The sequence below is a fragment of the Motacilla alba genome, chromosome 28, assembly GCF_015832195.1.
Source record: "Motacilla alba alba isolate MOTALB_02 chromosome 28, Motacilla_alba_V1.0_pri, whole genome shotgun sequence".
NCBI classification, from domain to species: Eukaryota; Metazoa; Chordata; class Aves; order Passeriformes; family Motacillidae; genus Motacilla; species Motacilla alba.
In genome coordinates, this window is record NC_052043.1 from 4699088 (window position 1) to 4721922 (window position 22835).

The 22835-nt window shown below is 42.1% G+C and overlaps 1 protein-coding gene across 3 annotated transcripts in view; it reads left to right on the forward strand.

Moving 5' to 3' along the window:
- Positions 1-22115, forward strand: part of ELAVL1 (ELAV like RNA binding protein 1) — a 45611-nt gene extending 23496 nt beyond the window's left edge. The window contains exons 3-7 of one of the 3 annotated variants that reach the window (XM_038163511.1): positions 3762-3865; positions 4649-4802; positions 7891-8116; positions 14218-14331; positions 15384-22115. In XM_038163511.1, the coding sequence (XP_038019439.1) occupies positions 3762-3865; positions 4649-4802; positions 7891-8116; positions 14218-14331; positions 15384-15708 (923 nt within the window). In that variant the 3' untranslated portion in view covers positions 15709-22115. The other 2 variants (XM_038163512.1, XM_038163513.1) reach the window with 2 other exon arrangements.
- The last annotated feature ends 720 nt before the right edge of the window (positions 22116-22835 follow it).

Here is a 22835-nt window from a genome sequence, read left to right on the forward strand (position 1 = left end):
TAGAGCAAGATAAGTTAACAGATGCTGTCAGTTTTGCATGGATTGGGTTTTTCTAGCACTTAAAGACTATAAGGTCGTGTTATACTACTGTAGTTTAAAGGTGGTAAGTACAGATTAAAAGGGATGGTCTGCATTTTAGATTATTGTAGAGAAATACAGGTAATTGATAGTTTCTTACCTATTGTCAGGTAAAAGCTAATAGGACTGTAATATTGAGGTTCAGTACAAACTTGCTGTCAAATGCCTAGAGGGAATATGAGAATGAACCTTTGTGATCCTGCCACTTTCAGAGCCTGCTTTTTTTAGTCAGTGTTTGCTTGGGTAAACCACATTATGTCCCTGCCCCCTCACTTCCCAGGACATTCAAATTGTTGAATAAGGAGTAGTCACTGAGCAACATGTATAAAACTGGAAGTGAAAAAGATGCAGAATTTTGCTCTGACAGAAACAGTAAAGAAAGCCAGACAAAAACAGTAAAAAATATACAGTCGCTGTGTGATGGTACTTCGGGGACAGGTACTTGGAAGGACGTGTGTAAGGTCCAGGATAGAACTGGTACAGGAACAAGTGGACACAGAATATGTACACCTGAGTTTGTAAAAGGAAAGCGTTGGCTGGAGGCTGTAGAATGTGCTTTCAGAGTGCCTGGCAGACTGCTTTTAATGTAGGCTTGTGTGTGTGTATTAGGGCACAGTTTCTGATTCCAGGGACTGGGCCCAGGTCACATGGTGCCTTTTACTCCTGGGTGTTCGTGGATGTTGCAACTTAGGTCTAGTTTTATCCTGTATATAAGTAACTTAAAATTCCTTGTCACTGATCTCAAACTGTGCATAAACATGTAACTTGTGTGATGCTTTGGTGGTGAGACCCCATCTGCAGAGCTGCCTCCAGCCCTGGAGACCCCAGGACAGGAAAGACATGGACCTGTTGGAGTGAGACCAGAGGAGGCCACAGAGTTGCTCTGAGGGCTGGAGCCCCTCTGCTCTGGAGCCAGGCTGGCAGAGCTGGGGCTGCTCACCTGCAGAGGAGAAGGCTCCAGGCAGAGCTCAGAGCCCCTGGCAGGGCCTGAAGGGGCTCCAGGAGAGCTGCAGAGGGACTGGGGACAAGGCCTGCAGGGACAGCACCCAGGGAATGGCTCCCAGTGCCAGAGGGCAGGGCTGGATGGGATCTTGGGAATTAGGAATTGTTCCCTGGCAGGGTGGGCAGGCCCTGGCACAGGGTGCCCAGAGCAGCTGGGGCTGCCCCTGGATCCCTGGCAGTGCCCAAGGCCAGGTTGTGTGGGGCTTTGGAGCATTGTGGGATAGTGAAGGTGCCCCTGCCCATGGCAGGGAGTGGAATAAAATTGTGTCTGAGGTCCTTTCAAACCCAGACCATGCCGTGATCTCCAGTTCTATGCCTTCTGTGTTCTCTGGGAACTTGTTGAAAGGGAAGGATACTCGATGTACTGAAGACAACATAATAAATTTATGAGTGGAGTCCTGCTCTTCTTCACCTGTCAGGAAAATAGTCCCCCATTCCTCCCCAGTGCAGCATCCATCCAGGAAGTTAGAGTCCTCCGGGGCTCACTGTGGGTCGCACTTGGAGGGATTAGTCTTTTTTGGGCTGTGTTTCCCTGGTCTTTAAGGGCCCATTTCCATAATTTTTATTAGGACCTGGTTCTGTTCAGTAGTTTGCTGGAATATTCATGTTTATGTAATTTTTGGGACAGACTGAAAATATCCATAAAGCAGCTGTTGCTCTGAGCCTTCAGAGCAGGGCTGGACCTGTGAGAGATGTTGGATCCTTCCCATCCTTGCAAAAGTCATTGCCAACTGTCTACCTGGTATTTTTTCCCTCTTAAGCTTACTTTTGTTTTCTTAGTCTGGAGAAATAAGGTAGGGTCCAGGTGCTCAACATTTTTCTAATTGTTCAGTTACTCTTTTTCCTAATCAGAGGTAAATAATCTCAGTAGATAAGTGTGTGGGAACCAACCGTATTTGATGTCAATGACTGACCATCTTTGACTAATAAAACAAAAGGAATGTTTTATCACAACAACCATTCTGCGGGTACATGTTAGAAACATTGATCAGAATTTTGCAGATGTTGTCTGTGGGACTCCAGAGGACGGAGTTAAATCCTACTTGGCTGGCACAGAGAGGTTTGCTGTTAGTTGTGTTCTCTGTCTGGTGGCCCAAGAGGCTCTTTGGAGCTGCTTTAACACCAGGTCTCTAAGGGAGCAGGATGTTGTTTCTGTGTGAGGCTTGAACACAGGGGATCTGGCTTCTCTAAGAGTTTTAGCAGACAGCAGAAATTACCTGTGAGTGTTTATACAAAGGGTGTATTGACAGCAGGCTCTGACTCTGTATGGGTTCAGCTGAGTTACTGCTGGATTAGGTTTCACAAGAAAGCAGCCAGAGGCAGAGGCCGTGCCTGGAGCTGGTGCAGCTCTGCAATCAGTCTGTTGGCATGAAAACACTGAAGGTTATTTGGGGCTTCTTTCCATTGCCTTGTGGATCTCACACTTGCAATCTCGATGTCTCAGCAGACTGGGCATCCTTTTTTCTGTATCTGAAGTTAACCTACAGTTCTCTTGCAGCCCTTTTCTTCCTTTCCTCTGACATTTGTGCCACAATATCAGCATTGGACACCCGTGTCTGTCTTTGGTGTTCTGAAATGTCAGGAAAGGATAAGAAAACTTCCTTGTCAGCTAAGACCACTGCAGAGCCAAACAGTGTGATTTAAAAGGGCTATTTCACCACAGAATCCTTTACCATAACAATTAGCTTTGTTTTCTAGTGTCCTTAAGCCTCACAATAGAACTTAATAACTTGAAAGTAGTATATTGTTAGAGGAAAACAGCAGATTTTCCTATGCATACTTACAATTTTCTTTAAAAAATCTCAGAGATCTGACAGAGACAAGGAGAAGTTGGCTGAAAGAGGTGTGTCTTGGGTTGAATTGCAGTTTTTTTATTGCTCTGAGACAGTCTTGAAATTATTTTAGTTATTTTTAGGCCTACACTGATAAGAACCCTGTAATTATTGGGAAATTGCAACCAAAAGTTATCTTAGTATGTAATGTTATAATTGATAGTAGCAATTGTGGAGATTGGAGGTAGAAGCAGAGCACATAATAGCCAAATAAATATTCTTTTCCTTAAATATTTTAAGTTTTTTTATTACCAATATAAAATTATTCCTTTAAGAGTAAGCTTAAATAAGGTAACAGTACATGAATAATCTGCCTTAAAGAGAATTTTTCACTCTGCACTATGATGCTCTGTTTGGAAAACTGGCCGCTTGTTAGCTGTATTAATGAAGGATTAGAAACTTCTTTTTCCTTCTTGTCCCCAGGAGTGGAATCACGAGGGCCTTCATTTCTTACCTGACAGTTCACCCGTTGACATTTTCTCACTTTCTGCTCTCTGTCCACAAGACTTTGTACTGATGAACTTGGTGAAGTCACTGCCTTTGTTCCACACCCATGAAGTTTGCGAGACTGGTCAGAGTTGGTGTTTTAGCCCTAAATTTCTTACTGGTAAAGGGTGCTCTGCCCAATGCCTGCTGTCTGTGAAGGCAGAGGGATGTCCAGAGTGGAAATAAAAGACCTCCGAGTTACTCATGATGTGTGCCAGCCTTGGGAAACCTCCTTGGCTTACTGAAATATTTACTGTGTGGATTGTGCATGTTAAGTTCACTTCTTGTTTGCATTTCCTTTCAATTTAGTAGTGATAACATAATTTTGTTAGGATTAATTGTAAAAAATGTTCCTCCCTTTAGGACACAGCTTAGGCTACGGCTTCGTGAACTACGTAACTGCAAAAGATGCTGAAAGAGCAATAAACACACTGAATGGCCTCAGACTTCAGTCAAAAACTATCAAGGTAGGAGCTCTTCAGTCATCTGTGAAAACATCATTGTAATAAACTTTATTCTGATGGTAAAGTTTGTGTGCTCCCAGCTGCAGCAAGCATGAATCTGGGAGGAGAATAGCGAAGTGTTTTGAAACAGCTTAGTATTTGAAAGTTCCCTTCCTTTACATATTCCCACCATTTTTACAGCAGTAGAGGGACCATTATAGATGGCTGCCAGGTATTTAACTCACGCACATCTTGGATGCTTCATTATATTTATTGTAAATCTTGTTAGTACACGTGCACTCCTTTCCTTATCCAAAACAACAGCCTGTGCTCTATGTGTAGGATTCACTCCTGCTTAGGTGATTTATGCAGCTTTCTCCAGTAGCAGAAATTAGGACAGAAAACTGCACCCTACTCGTGCCATATTTTTATGAAGCTTTAGAAAATATACTGACAGGACAAGTTCCTGATGTGAGCTGTGGCAGGTCCAGTGGCTGAGTCAGAGCTCAGGATTCTTCACATGGCAAAAGTGTTTGCTGGGAGCACTGGTATTGGTCTGTTGCTGTCTCCTTACAGCAATGCTAATATAGTTATATCTTGGGTTAGCCCAAAATGATTGGCATTATGTAGGGACATGCCCTTTCTCCTGTTGTTTGGTTGATTTTTCCCTACTCTCTCGGTTCCGTTTTTTTGAACTCCAGTAAAAATGCATGTATTGGTAATGGGGGAGTTAATTAAATTGTCTCATGACAATAAATTGATCTTCCCTGTTAATGCCCTGAACATGTGTTTTTATTTCTTTTAAAGGTTTCCTATGCCCGCCCAAGTTCTGAAGTTATCAAGGATGCTAATTTATATATCAGTGGCCTGCCCCGGTCAATGACACAGAAGGATGTAGAAGATATGTTTTCCCGTTTTGGGCGCATCATCAATTCACGTGTGCTTGTGGATCAAACCACAGGTGAGTTCTGGGACCTTGGCTGCAGAAAACTGAAGTGTACAGCATGTGTTTGGTGTTTTCTGAGACTGGCAGTACCTAAACTTCAGGAAGTTAGACATCATCAAGCTAATCATGACATCTGCTGTCAACCATTGATAGAATTTTGACAGGATATGTTCAGTGATTTTTTTGTTAAACACAGAATGACTCACACTGCCTTTTCCAGCTTACAGCCCAAACCTCAGACCACATTAAAATAGGATTATTGTGATTTTTATCAGCTACTGATTTGCCAAATCTACTTTCTTGCTCTGATGCTTGCCGCCATTGCAATGCACTGTGTTTCTGGGCTTTGTGTGTAACCTGGAGTGCTGACCTTACCTTGACTTTACCCACGTGCAGCTCTTATCCACTGGTCAATCCCAGGCCATAGTTAGAGATTTAAAGCAAAACAAAACTGTGTTTTGTCTTTTGTACCAGCCTGGAACTCACTCACTCAGTTTTCTTATATTTTAAACCATGTGAGATGTCTTACAGGCCTCTGTGGTTACTGCTAAGCAAGGGAATTAATTTCATACACTTTAGTACTGCCCTGAAAGTTCTAAATGTATTTTGTGTATTAAGAAAAAAAAAAAAAAAAGAAAAAAAGAAAGATAAAAAGAAGTCATTTAGTTAGGCACTTGGCTCAGGGGAGACCAAAGTTAAGGTTTTCTTTGTGGTGGCAATTCTGACTCCGTTACAGTGTGCTTTCAGAGTTTTACGTTCTTACGCTGTTATTTCAGACAGTAAAACTGTCTGCCTTATCCTGTTACCCAGCTGTTCTGGGGTTTTACTGGTAGCCCATATGTCATGTGTTAATCTGGAGAGAGCTTTTACAAATACACTTTTTCATTGATTATGCATCTGGTGTGTTGGAATAGAAGACAATCCAATTCTAACAATTCCACATTTAACATTTATAACTGGGATGTGCATTTATACACTTCCTTTCAGAAGCAGCTTTCCTGCTCTGTGAGGAATCTGCTGTAGTTTGGAGTGGGCCACCAGCAGCTCCTTGATGGGCTCAGTCTGAGAGCACAGCCAGCTCCTGGTCCAGGCACCACTTGCAGGTGTTTGGTCAGAGGGTGCTGCAAATGTCACTGTGCATGAGAGAAACCTGAGGTGGCTTGGTGATACCTGGGGACTGACAGGGCAGACATTCCATGGCTGAGTGAGGAAATCCCATCCTGCCTGGAGAGTACTATTTGTTTTGAGCAACTCTGATACCTGCATGGCCCTGTCCCTAGAGCTGCTTATCTAGGATGCAGCTGTAATGAGAAGCAAGAAAAAGACTTGTGGAGCACAGCAAACTTAGTAACGCAAGTCTCAAAACTAGTCATCCCTTTTTGGCAATCCGTGTGGTCTGGAGGGCATCTGGATTTGACAGAGCTGTAAAATGAGATGACAGAAGTCATACAAATAAAATCTCCCCAAGAATAATATAGTTTTTATGGGTGTGCTGAGGCCTGATGCTGTGTAATTCAGCTCAGAACACACCACCTGCTTTCCCATAGCCTTAATAATGCATTGACTGAAGAGTGGGTTCTGTTATATCTCACAGTTAATGTCTGCAGAGCCTGGGCTTGCCATGCCACCAGGAATGTAGCTATGCCTTGGCTTTAAGCCTGCCTTTCATATCTTGATCTGCTCCCACTTAAGACACGTTTTAATTTGTACTTAACTGTACCTTCTCACAGAGGTGGTACTCCGGCTTTTGAAAATTATTCTGTTAAAAAATACACTTTCTAAGATATTTACATTTTAAATTAATGCTTTGAGAAGCACTAGGATGAGCAGCATGAAAGTGGAGGAGTCACAGTAAGCTGAGCTCTAGGATAGGCCTTGCTGAGTTCTGAGTGACGCTGCTGCACTGGGCCTTGCCATACCCTTCCCCTTGGCACGGAGGCTGACCTCAGTGGTACCTGAGCATACAGTGCTGTCAGCTCTACTCTGGTGAGCCCGTGTGTTGTTATTTATCAAAATGCAATCACCCTTTGTTTGCTTCAGGCCCAGGTCTTGACATGTTGCATTTCCTTCTGTGAAACAGAGAAAATGATCCTCAGCTGTTACCAACAACAGTTTATGATTTTGTGGTTTAGGATAAGATTAACTTCTGTATCTGGCTTTGAAGATGGTCCTGGGTGGATGTGAAGAAAACAAAGTATCTGAATGTCCCTTTCTGAAATAGAGCTAATGAAGTCTTATATTTAGTCTGGCCACAATACCTCCTTTGGAATGGCATTTAAGCATAATGTGCCCTTCTAGTTTCACTGTGATAAGCCATATTTTCAGCCTATGGTCAAGTCACAGATGAGAAGTAAGGGGAGGAGAGGAGAGCTCACAAGGCATAACTTGTACCTCAGTCAGAAGGAAACTGCATCCAGGGGCTGGGACTAGGAAAAAAAATACACAAATTTTTAACAGCTGTGATATTGGTTCGGTACAGCTACCAAGAGGTAATTCTTCATTGATTTAAATGAATAAAAATAATCTATGTGCCAGCTGGAAATAGCATATGTGGTGCAGGTGAAATTCTGACCTCTCCATTAAAAAAGGTGGAAGTCCTTTATTATAGTCAAACGTTTGTCCCCTCATCTCTGAACCTGAGTGTGTTTCTAGCATGGAAAAATGAAAACATTTACAAAAATGTGTAAATTCTGTGTTTGCAGATGCTCTTTAGTGATAAAGTAATTGAAACTAAGGGGTTTGGGTTTGTTTTTAACCATCTAGAGTTTTGGTTTTTTTTTTACTTAATTTAAAATGTTGAGTTTTTGGTGAATGGATATGTCAGTTGGTGATGAATATCACAGAATTCTACCACATTTTTTAAGTGTTTAGTCACTGTGGTTGTTACAGCTGAAATGAGTACGCTAACTTGTTTTTGGTTTCTTAATTTTGTACTTTATCCTCCAGCTGCTGAAGAAATATAAATGTAGAGAACTTGAAAGCTGTGACCATAGAAATACTGAACTTTTTTGGGTTTTGTTTTCAAAGTTATTTTGAGTTTATCCTGAACGTCAATTTTTTTTTTTGTTTGTTTGTTTGTTTGTTTTATTGGTTTGGTTACAAGGTTTGTCCAGAGGGGTCGCATTTATCCGGTTTGACAAAAGGTCAGAAGCAGAAGAGGCAATTACAAATTTCAATGGTCACAAACCCCCAGGTTCCTCCGAGCCCATTACAGTGAAGTTTGCAGCCAACCCTAACCAGAACAAAAATGTGGCACTGTTGTCGCAGCTGTGTCATTCTCCAGCTAGACGGTTTGGAGGGCCAGTGCATCACCAGGCACAGAGATTCAGGTAGGTTAGGAAGAATAAATGCATTTAAGGCTGTGCTCCTGTTCCCGTGGTTGTGTGGGGAGCTGTGCCCCTGCAGCTGGGCAGTGATACCTTCACTGCAGCATGTGTGAATGGATACACAGTGCATTATGTGTCCTCAGTGTTATATAAAGAACGTGTTGCATTAAAATATGGTTAAAGAAAAATATTATTTGTGAAATTTATATTGAAGTTAGTATGTAAAAGTACCTGCACTCTGGTGTCTGTTTCCACTACTGGATTACAGTGAGGGGACAGCAGCAGCAGGTTCCAGGTGAGTGTTAGTAGGTGCCTGTCTCAACAGATCCCCGTTCTGTGATTTATATATCTGAACAGAGATGGAATTTGGCAACTTAATTAAAGCTCTGAATGGTTGGTTCCAGCAGGGAGGTATTACAATAAGAGAGGAAAACCTTATTTCTGACGAGGAGGTTCTGTGGGATTCCTGCCTGCATTGCAACCTGTGCAGGGTTCTGCCTTCCCTCAAGGCCTGAAGAGTTTACTGATGAGACTGTTGAGCAGTTGCAGCTTCCTGTCTGCTTCCAGGGCTATAGAAGACACTGTGCTTTGCCATAACCATCGGCTTTGGTTGCTTTGAATAGTAATTGCTTGAATTGGAAGTGCCTTGGGTGTTCATGGAGGAAGCTGATGGCTGGAGGGTGCTCTGGAAAATGCAATGTATTGACTGTCTTGCAGAGAAGCAATAGGCTTTGAGGTGATATATGTTTCTGAGAGTAGTGGTTCCCTGTTGAGAATTTACTTTTTTTTTTTTTTTTTTTTTTTCCTGTTGTTCTGTGTTCTACTGTGAGGGATCCAATGAGCTCAGTAAAATGGGACTAAAATCTCAGCCACCTTTTAGCTGTGCTGCTATTCCAGTGTTGCTATCTCCTGTCCACAGTGCTGTAGCTCAGCATTTTGAGCACAGCTCTGTGTAATGGGTCTCCTGAGAAAATCCATACTGTGTAGTCAGTTGTGGTTTTATACTGAGAGTGGTTGAACAGTTTGCCCAAGGAGACAGTGAAGTTTCTGTCCTTGGAGATGCTGAAACCTGGCTAGAATTGATACCAAAAGGGTTAATCTAATTTCTACTGTGCCTGTGTAGTTTTAGCAGGAAACAGAGTGTGCGGGATCTGCTTTCTCAGCAAGGATGATTGGAAGATAAGAGGAAGACATCTGGCTTAGGAATGCAGCCACAGCCAAAACAAGGACTGAACCTGGGAAATTGGGGAGAGCTTTATGGTAAATGAGCAAAATATGCATGTGGTGACTGTATATAAGCAACACACTTGTAGAAGATCACATGCACACAAGGTGGAGTTATCCCCTGTGCAGCCAGGCCTATGATGAATAATGAATGCCCTTCTGAATGCTACAACATTGGTGTTAAAGAGTTCTATTTGACTGGTTTCTGGTGAGTTTTGGTGACAGGATGAGCCTGAGCAACCTGCTCCAGGTGCCTTGCTTCGAGCAGGGGATTTATTAGAGGATTCCCAAAGGTTCCTGCCAGTCTCAGTTGTTCTCCAGTTCTCTTCAGCTGTAGGCCAGGGAAGTCAGCTCAGGTGGCTCCTCGTTTCCCTGAAACAGTCACCCTGATCTCCACACCAAGCCTCCTGAGCCATGCTGAGGAGTGAAATCCTGCGTTGTTTGCATTTAGGTGAATTAATAAAAAGTCAACACATCTGCCCTTTGTCTCAGCCAGAGCTTCAGTGTGTCTGGATCCTACTCAAATCTTTTTCATTCTTAACGTTCTTAATTTACTTGGACATTTTCATCATCATTCTTCCCCCTAAAATTTATGCCAGGGTCAAAATGCATCAGAATAAGGAGTGCAAATAATATTCACATCCATAATTAAGAGACCAAATACTTTTAATTCAATCCTGTAATGATCACTCAGGAACAATAATAATTATTAATGTGTTTATATTAAGAGTTGCTGGTGAAACTTAATTTTAATAACCAGTTTGTTCATCATTCTCTTAATGTACCATTTCGAGCAGCATTAATGTCAATTGTGTGCATTTCATAGAATCATGGGCTGGTTTGGGTTGGAAGGGACCTTAAAGCTCATCTCATCCCACCCCTGCCATGGGCAGGGACATCTTCCACTATCCCAGGGTGTTCCAAGCCCTGCACAGCCTGGCCTGGAACACTTTCGGGAGCGGGGCAGAAGCATTTCTGTAGGCTTGAGGTGTCACAGTGGAGGTTAAGAGGAAGAAAAGGTTGTGTCTGTGTTCCATCCCTGCTGCTCTGGGAGCCGTGTCCTGCTGGATGTCTGTGCCCAGCACTTGTTTGTCAGCACACGTTGGCCGGCTGCTGCTCCCAGTGGCAGACCTGCTGGTGGGGAAAGAGCTGGGGTCCCGTAGCCTGGCAGAGCTGGGAGCAGAGCAGTTTAGGTAGGGCTGTGCTGTCAGCAAGACGCTGTGGACTCAAGAGCCCCCAGCAGACTTGCAGACACAAGCTCTTCATCTCTGCCTTGTCACAGACTTGTGAGAGCTCCAACACTTACTACAAAGCTTCCTTTCCTCAGTCACTCGTGCAGGCACGTCTGTACACGACCACAGGGTCATAGAATTGTTAAGGTTGGAAAAGACCTCCTGTATCATCAAGTCTGTCCCACAATCCTTTGTATTTTTCTTTAGTGTTAGCTGCAAGTTCTTCTAGTGAGTCTGTCTTCCTTGAAAGATGCTGAACTGAAGGAGTTGTGGTTACTGATGCTCTGGTTAAGCTCAGGAACCTGAGTTTGGGCTGAGTTTTGTTTGTTTTGGTAGTGAACAAGACATGATGAATGGATAAGCAGCTTCCACAGAGCCCACAGTCTGTATAAATTAAAGTTGTGATCTCTGCTCCGCAGAGGTTGAATACGTAACCTGATATTTTGATTACATTTCATCTCGTTTCATCATAATCCCTGTAAATCCAGGATTAAGCCTTTAGTATCTAATTTGTAATTATTAATTTCCTACAGATATTTCTCCAACCCTTTGTTTAATGTTCTTTTAATCCTTTTGAGTTCCTGTGGTGTTTGTGTCTCACATCAGGAACTAGTCTTAGTGCTGTGTCCCACTGGATTCTGGACTGATTCAAAGAGCCAGGCTCTCTGCTTCCATCCAGAGGGAATGATGCCACAGCATGAGGTTGTGTCTGGAGGACGGATAAAACATCTGGGGCTGGAGTTTCTTTAGAGTATAAGATTTGTTTACTTAAAGAAAATAGCAGATCTCCAGGTGCTGAACTGTGATGAAATGGAGGGGTTTAGCTACTGTAGCATGAGGCTGCTCAGGGCCCCTGGAAGTCCTGTGCTTTTGCAGCTCACCAGAGCTTTATAGTAGAACAACAATCTTTCAAACCTCAGTTTTTGCCAGTACAGCTGATACTGCTTTCGGACTTGTTCAGGGTTGGAGCCCCGTTCCCAGTTCCTGTAATGGGCATAACTCTGCCAGTATCAGCCCATGAGTTCTGCCCCGAATGCCTGAAGGGGAGGCATTTCTGATAGTTCTTTGATCCAAGGGGAAATGCAAAGAGACTGTTTAACCCTGTCAGTGATCCTGTTGCTCAGACAGCTGTTGTACACCTGCTTGGTATCACTCCAGTGAAATAGTTTAAATTCTCAGTTTTTAGACCAATTTATAAATTGGATGCAAACTGTGTGTATTGAGTAGAAACCATTTCATCCAGAGTAGTATTTCGTCAAAGTTCTGGAAGAATGTGGGAGTGAAAACCCAGTTGCTTCTGCTCTTCCTTACATGTTTGTTTGACCCAACACCCTGATTTTTTTCAGGCTTAGAGCTTGTGTCACTAAGTTCTCAACAAGATTTGTGTTGGCCACAGCAGATCTTTTCTGTCTATAACAGACAGCAGAAAAAATTACTTGTCAGAAGGACATTGTCAGTGTAGCTGAGCTCCTGCTCTTTGTGGAACCTATTAAAAAATAAAAAGCTGCCAAGCTCAAGTGCAGTGGTAACATAAGCTGGGATTAAAACTAATGTTCCTGCTTATTGGCAACCCTCCTGTGGTGCTGTATGGAACTGTCCTCAGAGTGCAGGCAAAAGAGTTCAGCAAAACCAGCACAAAGCTATGTTAGGGGAGGTTTAATTTGGATATTAGAGAAAGGTTCTTCCCCCCGAGGCTGCTGGGCACTGCCCAGGCTCCCCAGGGAATGCTCCCGGCCCCAAGGCTGCCAGAGCTCCAGGAGCGTTTGGACAGCGCTGCCAGGGGGGCTCAGGGTGGGGGTTGTTGGGGTGCCTGTGCAGGGACAGGGGCTGGGCTGATCATCCCTGGGGGTCCCTTCCAGCTCAGGAGTTTCTGTGGTTCTATGACAAGAATTTATAGGACTTGCACAGACCTAAACAGAAATTGCTTTCATTCAGGAGTGTCATTTCTGAGATTACATCCTCCAGTGAGTTAAACTAATGTCAGGATCTGTTAAACGAAGCAGGCTGTCTGTCTAATGGCCAAGGCAGCAAAAGGTCATTAATAGAAACAAGAAGTTTATAAAGTAAAAAAGAGTTATGATGGAAAATACACTGTTGTTGATACCTAATGCCCCAAGATGTTGGCGTATTAGGTTAGCGTGGTTTGAAAGAACCATCCACAAATAACACTCACTACAGATTCTTCGGGAGGGTTGAAAAAGCAACCCTGTGGAGGAGACAGTATAAAAATAATTTCAACAGAAATGAGGACACCAGCTCTAAGTGTGCTAAGACTGAGATCGTTCAAATTACAATATTAAAGGAATTTTAAAACCACTTTCTGTGAAACATCCTGGATCTCTGTTGTCTTTTGTGTTTGCCATGGTAGGGCGTTCTTTTAAACATCCTTCATAAGTGTAACTTCCTAAAGGTCATTTAAATTGGCATGGCCACAAAAATCTGTCCTGCTAAGAAAAGAGAGCTGTGTGTCAGCTGCTCCAGCCCTGCTCATGTAGGCTGTTAACCTGAGCTGAGTGAGAGTTCTGGGGTCCTTATTGTGCAGAATAGTATTTCCTACAGTTTTGGGTTTTTTTTTAATTGCTTTTCTAATATTTTAGGGGACTTCTTTGGTTTTACCCTTTTTTGTTTGGCTTGGGTATTTTAATAAACCTGTAACATTTTTGTGAGACAAAGCAGGAAGAGAGGACAATCTTTTTGAAGATAAGTGTATCCAAAGAGGAGGTACTTGTTAATTTAAATTATTTTGTCTGTATCAAGCATTTAGATTTGTTTTTTTGTATTGAACACCAGTTCCTCTTTGACAACTGATTGCATGTGATATGCAATATCATGATATGGTGTTACCTGGGCTCCTGGGCAGAGCCTGAGCCTTTGGAGCAGGCAGGGGCAGAGCTATACTGACTGCTGGAACCAACGTCAGGCTATTCTGAGCTCAGTGGTTTGAGAAGGGATTCAGGACTGGTGATCTGTTGAGATGGAAACTTGACAGATATTAAGATAAATTCATCCTACCAGATTATTACTCACTTGGAAAGAAGCTACAGAACTGAAGGTGTCTGTCAGAACAAGTAAGTGTATCAAGCATGCAAGCACAGGAACGTTTTTATACAAAGCCAAAAGAAATACCAGATGTGTCACCTCTTCATCAGCTCATACGGGTTGGTATGTCTCATTCACCTTATGGTACTTCTAACTGCTTTTTCAGTTTGGCTGTAGTACAAGGCTTCCTAAACTTGTTTTTTCTTGGGGCTGGCTGTCAGTGAGTTGCTGCAGCTCAGCAGTGTCTCACTGTGCTCCGGGAGCCCCCGGGGCTGCAGAGCAGCAGCAAGGGAGAGATGGAGTGATCCTTGCTCTGGGGACAGGAGAGTCCAGGAGCTCAGGTGTCCACGGCAGGGAGCTCTGAGCACCAAAGAGCCTGGGGGAGATGGGCACTGAGTGGTTCTCATGTGTGAGTGCACAGTGTGTGTGTGTGTTTGAGTGTGCACTGCCATCCCTCTGCTCCCCTTCCTCCCCTTACTCCTCGAGCCCTCCCTCCTCGAGAAAGGCAGCAGCAGCTCCTTGATGCAGGGCAAGAAAGAGTCAGAGGGGAAGCATTTGGCACTTACTGCAGCATTCACTGCCCAGACATCCCTTCCCTGTTTCCTCCAGGTCAGCAGAGAATCAGGATCTGCCACCGCCCTGCTCTTGGCAGAGAGCAGCTCGTGTACCGCTTTTAAGGGGTTTGCAAATCACCAGTGGTACACCTCAATTTGGGAACCCCTGGTATAGTATCATTATATTTCTATGATCACATGACCTCATATTTTAAATAATAAGCGCAAGGGTTCAAAGTGAGTTTTTGACCTTAACTTTCACATTTCCTGGCCTTTGAGTGCTTAGCTGTGCAACCCTACTATTGCACTAAAATATTCAGAAGCTTTGATTTTCTGGAGTGTAGGCTAGAAATAGAGTAAAGGGGAATTAGAAATGTGGGTTTTAGGGAAAAGAAATTAATACAAAACAAGACGTAAAAAGGAGAAGATTTTTGCTTTTTATTATGCATGAATTCTGCTGAGGTATTGTGAAGGAGGCAGGATTCAGGAAGAATGGGTAGGTGATTTTAAAAATCTGGTTCAGTAAAGTTAGATCTGAGTTTTCCTGGAAAAATTATTAAAACTATCCATACACATTGGAATTAAAACTGCACTGAGCCTGCTCATGTTGTGAGTGTTTGCCTGCACCTGCTGCCTTTGGGTGGAAAGGGAGTAGGTTTTGTTCTGCTCCACAAAAGAAGAAATTAATACATACAATCTTACTCCTAAGAACCCAGAACACTCATCCCCTGCCCCAGCAAACCCAAAGGAACTCTTTGACTTAGAGTTTCCCAACATATTCTTTTAAAGGCAAGAAAAGGAGCATGGGGTGAAAAAAAATCTCCTTCTGTGAAATAAGTGGGAAATGGCTGGGGATGTTTGGGGCCTCTGGAGAGGTGCTGCCTGTGCCCCTGAACTCAGGCAGTTCTGCAGCAATGCCCTGGACACTCGGAGCAGCCTGGCTGAGTTCAGGCACCCATCCAGGTCCCCTGAGAAGGTGATCATGTAATCTTGCCTTGCCTGTTCCTTGCCTATTTCTAAGGATAGTTCCCTGTTGATAAAGCAGTTGGAATACTTAACTTTTTTTTTTCTGGCAGCTGTCAATTTGATTGTCAGTTTGAATGGGGAAACATTTATGTGGCGGTTTTGATGTGCCATGTATAAAATATTCATTCTCAGTTGCTTCCCATTCAAGTTAATTTGCTTAATTGAACGTGAAATATTGTGCTTTTTATTTGCTAGGTTCTCTCCTATGGGTGTAGATCACATGAGTGGGCTTTCTGGTGTAAATGTTCCAGGAAACGCATCTTCTGGCTGGTGTATCTTCATCTACAACCTTGGTCAAGATGCTGATGAGGGAATCCTCTGGCAGATGTTTGGCCCCTTTGGTGCGGTTACCAATGTGAAAGTTATTCGAGATTTCAACACCAACAAGTGCAAAGGTTTTGGTTTTGTGACCATGACAAACTATGAAGAAGCTGCAATGGCCATAGCAAGTCTTAATGGCTACCGCCTGGGGGACAAAATCTTACAGGTTTCCTTCAAAACCAACAAGTCCCACAAATAACTTGCTCGTGCTTTTTGTATGGAATAGATAATGGAGTGACAGAAGTTGAAACATTTTTGTTAGTGTAAAACTCATTTTGCGCCAATTTTCACAAGTGTTTGTCTTAGTCTAAATGAGAAGTGAAAAGGTTTTATATTCTGGGATGCAACTGACATGTTCAAATGTTTGAAATCCCACAATGTTAGACCAATTTTAAGTTCCTTTAAGTTATTTCATTTAAAACATGTTAAAAATCCCCTGAAATCTTAAGTAGATTGCATTAACTAGACCCTCTGGATGGTGGTAAAATTGAAGCATGCTTTCACTTATGAGACTAACATTTGTTTCATTGAATGTTGTCTGCAAAAACTGGAATTTTCTGAAAAATATCAGGCTGAATTCATTGATTTTCTTTGGTTTTATGTTGTTCTTCCTGCCCATACCCCTGTCCTTTTGTTCCCCCTCAGTTTCAGTAGTATGGAAGAAAAGTTGAGAAATACTAATGTTTTAGTTGACAGTAAATTGTTTGATAAATTAATATTCATTACTCTGTGTCTAGTTGAGGATCAGGCTTTTTAAAGTCAAGGTCTTGTAAGTAGTAGCATGCCAGCCTAACTTTAACACCATTGAGGAGGTAAGTTGCACACTGAGCAGTGGTCAAGCTGTCCAATTCACAGGTTTTAGAAATGTGACTTTTAAAACCCACTTTGAGAGGAATGGACCAAAGAGTTTCAAAGAAACTCCGGGAAGATTTCAGAGTCAAAATGAAACTCCAAAAATGCGAGTGTGAATATATGTTGCTACTTTATCAGACTGAATCTCTTCTGTCCAAATATTTAATGCATGGTGCACTACTTACTGGTACATTATAATGCAGCAAGATACTTACTCATTTTCCAAGATCATTGTAGTTGGAATTCCTTTGGCAGTTCTATTTTGTAAAGAAAAACCAGTTATAAACATTTGAGCATTGTATTTCTCGCATCCCTTCTAATGAGTGCTAGTTTTTTCTATTTTAATAGGATTTTGTTTTGACAACTAGCTTTACTTACTGAACACTCAGCAGAAAAGTACTTACAACTTGCAAGTTAGATATTAACCAAAAAATCCCTTTGATTTGTAGATTTAAAGATTAATCCCCCAGGTTTTCTGCAGACTGCCTTGAAACTTTGAGTTGTTCTGTTTCTGTTAATTTTCTTTTGCTTTTTTGTGTTTTTTGTTTGTTTTTACTTTTGCATTTAAGAACATTAAATTTGATTTTGTTTTGCTCAAATTTTGTTTTGTTTTTTATTTTCTGTTCTTTTTTTTGCTAAGTATTGCACAAAGTGTCCAGCTTTCAGAGTGCTGTTTAAGGAACTGTAGCTCCGCTTTCAGAGAATTTTAATTTACTGCTTTGACAGATAAGTAGAAGAAAAGAGTTTTGAAACAAGCACCACAATAAATCTGTCACATAGAAATGAGTGTCACAGACTGATGTACACCCTCAGGTGTGCTTGGGTAGGAAACTGGGAAGGCTGACCATACCTGTACAGGTGTGTGAGCTGCTGTGCACACCTAGAGACTAGGCTCTGGTGTTTATGTAGGTAGGGCAGGTGTGAAAATAATGTCTGTGGCAGTTTAATGCAGCGTCTCCTTGTTTTGCCTGAATCTCTACCAGCTCCAGAGTTCATTTCCAAACTCAAGAGGCCAGTCCATGCTGCCTGCTTCTCTCACTCCATCCCCAGCTGACCTTGCCTTATGCTTGCCGCTGTTTGTCCTCTCCTTGTACTCTCCCTGCCATGGGATCTGCACAGCCTGAGGGCTCCCTCAGCCTCCACATGTGACTGAGTTGGTGCCCAGCTCCAGGGAGGACCTGTGGGAGCTGCTGATGTTTCTGGACCTGCCCAGGACCTATCTAAACCCTGCAGATAGGCCTTGGCCCAGCAAGCAGCCTTCTGCTGAGTTTGAGCTTGTGTGCGGTGAATGCAGGTGGGATTTTTCCTGTTAAGGCATCCAACCTTGCCTCTCCTCCCAGTCTGCTCCCTCCCTATCTCTTGAGGTGCTCAGTGGAACAGTGACTGTGACACAGCAGCCAGGCCACTCCCACCCCCCAAAGCTGCTCTTGACTGTCAGAGGTTTCCTTCCACCATCCATTTATCATGTCTATGATTATTTCCTTTCTGCGTACAAGCAGAGCTTGGGAAGCATTCTGGCTGTTCTCCCAAGTCAAAGCTGTGGGGTACAGAGAAGGTCTCTTTCATGTCCCATCATTGTTGAACCCTGCACTGTCCTGTTCCACAGGAGTTGGGCTGTAGTCGTTCCTAGTTCCTGTCATTCTCTCTTGCTTTATTCCATTGAAGATAAATTTGCTGCTAAACTAAAATGGGAGTTGCTGTTTATCACAATATTTAGCGGGGGTTCAGATTTCCAGCGAGTGACCCCTAAACATGACTCTTATCATCAGTACTGGTTCCAAGCACACTGGCCATGGCAGCAGCACATTGCTGTGCTGCCACTTTTGAAAAAAACCCTTCTCTTGAATGCCTTCTGGCATCACTGTTCCTTTCTTTTTCCACTGCTTCCCTATTTTTCCGTCTCTCGTTCTTTGCTAAGTAAGAAGGAAATGCAGGATATGGTTTTGTACTGCTACTACAACAATCTCTTTTAGGAAAGATCTGATTTCAGCTTTCTTTGATAGTTGCTCTGATAATAACTTTCAGGCAAATGGTATGAGCAAAGCACTGCTGCTTGAGTCAGGAAAAGAGGAAAAACTCCTGCTAATATCCAGAGCTGATACCAGAAGTAGTATATGATCTGTGCTATTCTAACAGTCAGTAAAATCTTGGCATAAATAGCTGAAGTCCAGAAAAATTTGTGTATATATTCTTGATGCTTTTGGTCCTATACCAAAATGCTTGTGCATCCTACTAGTAAAGACCAAAAGGAAGCTTCTGGGGATGGAAACTAAATTCTAACAAGACATCTGCCAGGAGTTTTACTGCCCAAAAGGTAGGAGCAACTGTTTTCCTCCTCAGACTGCTTTGAAGCTCTCACTTGAACAGACCTGTTTCAAGAGAGTTTTTGGCCTCTTAATTCTCAAAGAGTGCTCTGCTTTTTCATCCATCCATTTGATGGAAGCCAGGTGTTTCTGTCAGGTGATGCTTCTATCAGTAAGCACTTACAGGATCTTTGTAGAACCAAAGGCTGTCTCAAAGCAGAGGTCTCACATTGCTCATGAGATTCAGTGGTCTCATTGAGGTAGAGAGTTCTGGAAAGTCTTAATTGCTGGACTAGGATGTGATAATCAGATTCTGGAGAGCTGAATTTTTTGGTCTGTACTGTGAGATGTGCTACAGGAACAGCTGAGATGGGAGTGTTTTGGGGTCCTTTAGAGTAGGTTAAGAGTCTCTTGGGACAGCCCCTGGTGTAGGTTCTGAAGGACCAGGTGTAATTTCTGCTGAAAACACAGTTGTTTGTGCTGCTGCCTCAGGGTCTCATGCATAGATGCTGAGGGGAGTCACTGCATTTGCTTCCCAGTTGTCCACATGAAGGAATTCTTCCCATGCAGAATGCTGGCCATGAGCCTCATCACCTGTAAACCTCCTGTTAACCGTTAGCAGATAGGGAAATCCCACATAAATATGGAAGAGGAATCTCTCTCTGTCCTTGGTGTGAGCTGGCAAAGGCACATGCAGATCCTTCAGGTGAGGGGATGGCAACACCAGAAATCCAGACGTGAGCAGAATCAGAGCAGCTCGGTGTGTTCAGTTCTCAGTGATTCCCTGTTAGATGGTGTCTGTTCACGGATGTGTTGGATTTATTTTATTTTATTCTTCAAGCTGCATTATCATAAAATTTGGTTTACTTGACCTGCTCCACTCTCCTGTCAGAGACTGGCCAGTGCAGTTACTGTTGCCTCCTGAGCCTTCCTCTGCCAGTTCCTGCATCTCTTCTTGCTCTGGATCTGGGAAAGGCTTCAGGATCCAGCTCTTAGGGTGAGGAGAGAAGTCACATCACCACAGTGGTGTGTGTGGTCACACAGCTTTTCCTTCCATTTGCTTGGATATGTTTTTTGTACATCTATATCATGTGAGTATGAAAACCATGGAAAATCTAGAGACAAGTCACTGGAGCAGGATAAATTGTGTTCACTGCAGTGAACACTGGTTGGTCAGTGTGTGGTCACTTGCCCTTGTCCAGATGATCAAAGGGTGTTTGCATGGAGAGGACACCTATTTTTATAGGGGGATTGAACATTGCAGAAATGTTATTGATACAAAGCAGTTAAAAATCTTTTTTTGAAAAGTTTAAAAAAAAAAACTTGGTATCATTTATAGAAAGAATATCCAGCAGTCAAAACCAAAATGATGAACCAACTGTAAAGGTGATCCATTATTTTAAGGCTGAGTTTGGAAAATGAATAGTCCTTAAGGTCCTTCAACATTTGTTACAATTCTATGTTTCTTTAATGTTCTGGGTAAGGTCAATAAAGTAGAAAGTCTTCAAATATTTCAGGAGAAGTTTTTTTTCAGTGCATTTTAGACGGCAATAACTCAAGTTCCTTTTTGGATAGTTTATTACATACATGTTTTAAAACAACAAACTTGGAGAATGTCCCCACGTTTACTTTTCTAACATAATATACATATGATAAACTGTTTATTCAAAGTAGCTCCTCTGATAGCTCTGCCTGCAGAAGGTTAGAGTTTGTGGGAGGTTTTTAACACCCAGCTCTTGTGAGCTGCTGGTAGCCTGGTTCAATCACATAAACATGGAGCAGTTTGTCTGGAGGCTGCCTCTCTCAGAAGGTCACCTTACTTTTTATTTCCATAACGAAGAAATGTGTCCTTTATAACTCTGTCAGTGAAGCACCTTATTGTTACATTTCTACATTTAGTCACCTACAATTAGCTTTAGAGGGAAGGGACCAAATTCACCTTTAGCATAAAGAAACACCAACCCCTTGAGCTCTCTGAGTGGAGCTGCACTTGTGTTTTGGCTTTTTCTCATTTTGTTTTTATTTTCCAAGAGCTGAATTGTCACCTGAGGTATTTTAATCTCTGTTTGGAAGCAGGGGAGTCTTTTTGTGCCTTCAGCAAGTTCCTCTAACGTAGCTCTGCACTTCTCAAGGTTGGCTGCTCAGCACAGTAGAATGGATAAATCCAGAGCACAAGAGGCCAGTGGTTATTTTCTCTGATTATTGTATTTATTATTACTGGGTTTCTCCTTACTAATATAAAGAATGAAAAATGTGGAGTTCATAAAAAGGGTCTCAATTCCCTCCCTCTCGCTTGGAAGAGGCGGTGCCTCCATGACAACCAGTGGATTGAAAATCACCGGTCATTTCTGAGCGTCCGCTCTAGGTTGATCAGCTACGGCGTCATTTCAGTGGTTGCTGTTTGTAGTAGTCTCATGTAGTCAAACAAAACCAAACTCAAAGTGTTGCTTTCTCATCCTGCATGATTTAAAACCAGTCCAAGTCTTTATGATCTCTAAAGCATAACTCACCACCCCATGGGTGGGTTTGACATTCAACTCTGGAGATTCCTTCTAGATGACAAGATCACACTCGATCAAACAGCAACAAAGGTTTAGAAATATTTTTCTGTTGAGTGGAGTTTTCAGCACTGAAATTCTCTTTTGTTGCTAATGATGGGAAAACAGTAGTGGTAGAACTGCCACTTGAAACTTTGGAAAATTGCTTCTGTGTTCACATTTTAGAATCTCAATATTCTCCTACTGTTGTTCCTGATTTCTAAACATTTTTGAGCAAGTTTTTAGTGGTATGGCTGAGCTTTTTCACTTGGTCATTGGGAAGAAAATTACTTGAGACATTTGAAACATAAGTTGGGATAAACCTTTATTTGATGAGTAATTTGAATAATACTGTACTTCTAGTCTTTTTATTGATTTCCTTTCCTTTAACTTATGTAATCTTTTGTTTATAAATTAATCTGTTTGTGGGACAGAAGGTTTTATCAATTGCTTTCCATACTGTACAGTATATGATTACACATTTTGTATATTTAGTGTGTTTTTAAGTTATTGATTTGTTTTATATCAAATAATTTATTTTTCAGGTACCATTTTCATTTAAACTTTGTTTTTACATGGGTTTACTTTAAATAAAGTATGACACTGCTTTCCAAATGTCTAAAATGAAGTTGAATCCCATTGTGTTATTTTGAGATGATTTATGTAAATTAACTTATTTTAGAAATAACTGCAAAAATGTACTGAGTTCATACTTTGGTTGTGCGTCAATTCAAGTGCTTGGAAATTCTCTGCAATGATTTTTGAGCAGTTCGAAAAAATTGAGTTTTCATATTGAAACAGTTCAAAGATTTGTTGATGAAGCAGCAGTTTTGTAGAATCCTGTGGATGGAGTTATGAACATTGTTTTCTATATGGATTTTCAAAATTAAATGAAATAACTCATAGATATTTTACGCTGGTGTTAAGACTTAAATGACATTGTCTATGTTAATAGTGCAAAGGAGTTTTTGTACTTTTGCCACATGTTCATGGCTGGTTTTATTGAGCACTTGTTTGGAACATACTTGGGATGCTTTGACTTGAGCCCTGTTGAAGGGTGATGTACTTCAAAATAGAATTAGACTTTTACTTAATTGTTCATATTTTGTCTTTTTTTCCCTGCAGGAATTGGATTATTATTGTACAGTTTGGAATTTGACATGTTTTCAGAAGAATCTGAACTGTGTTCAGGAATAGGCCAATCAAGGTTCCTTCACTAATGATTTTGTAACTTGTGGCCTTGTTAGAAAGATCGAATTAAAAGTAGGGGCTTAGTTTCCTTTTATTTTTCAGGGAAAAAATTGTTGTCTTTATCTTACTTTTTTCTTCCTGATTAAACCAAACCCAGAGCCCAGCTATACTGTTACTCAGAAATGTGTGTGAAACTTCTTCAGGGAGCTCCTGGGGAAACACCTCGCGTTGGCCCATTGGATGTTTAGATTGGATGAAGATTTTCTGCAGATTGTGCCGGGGTTGTCAAGCCCTGGCACAGGCTGCCCAGGGAAGTGTGGAGTCACCATCCCTGGAAGTGTTCCAGAACCCCGTGGCTGTGGCACGGGGGTCATGGGCTAGTGGTGACCGCAGTGGTGCTGCCAGCTTGATGGTTGGGCTTGATCGCCTTGGAGGGATTTTCC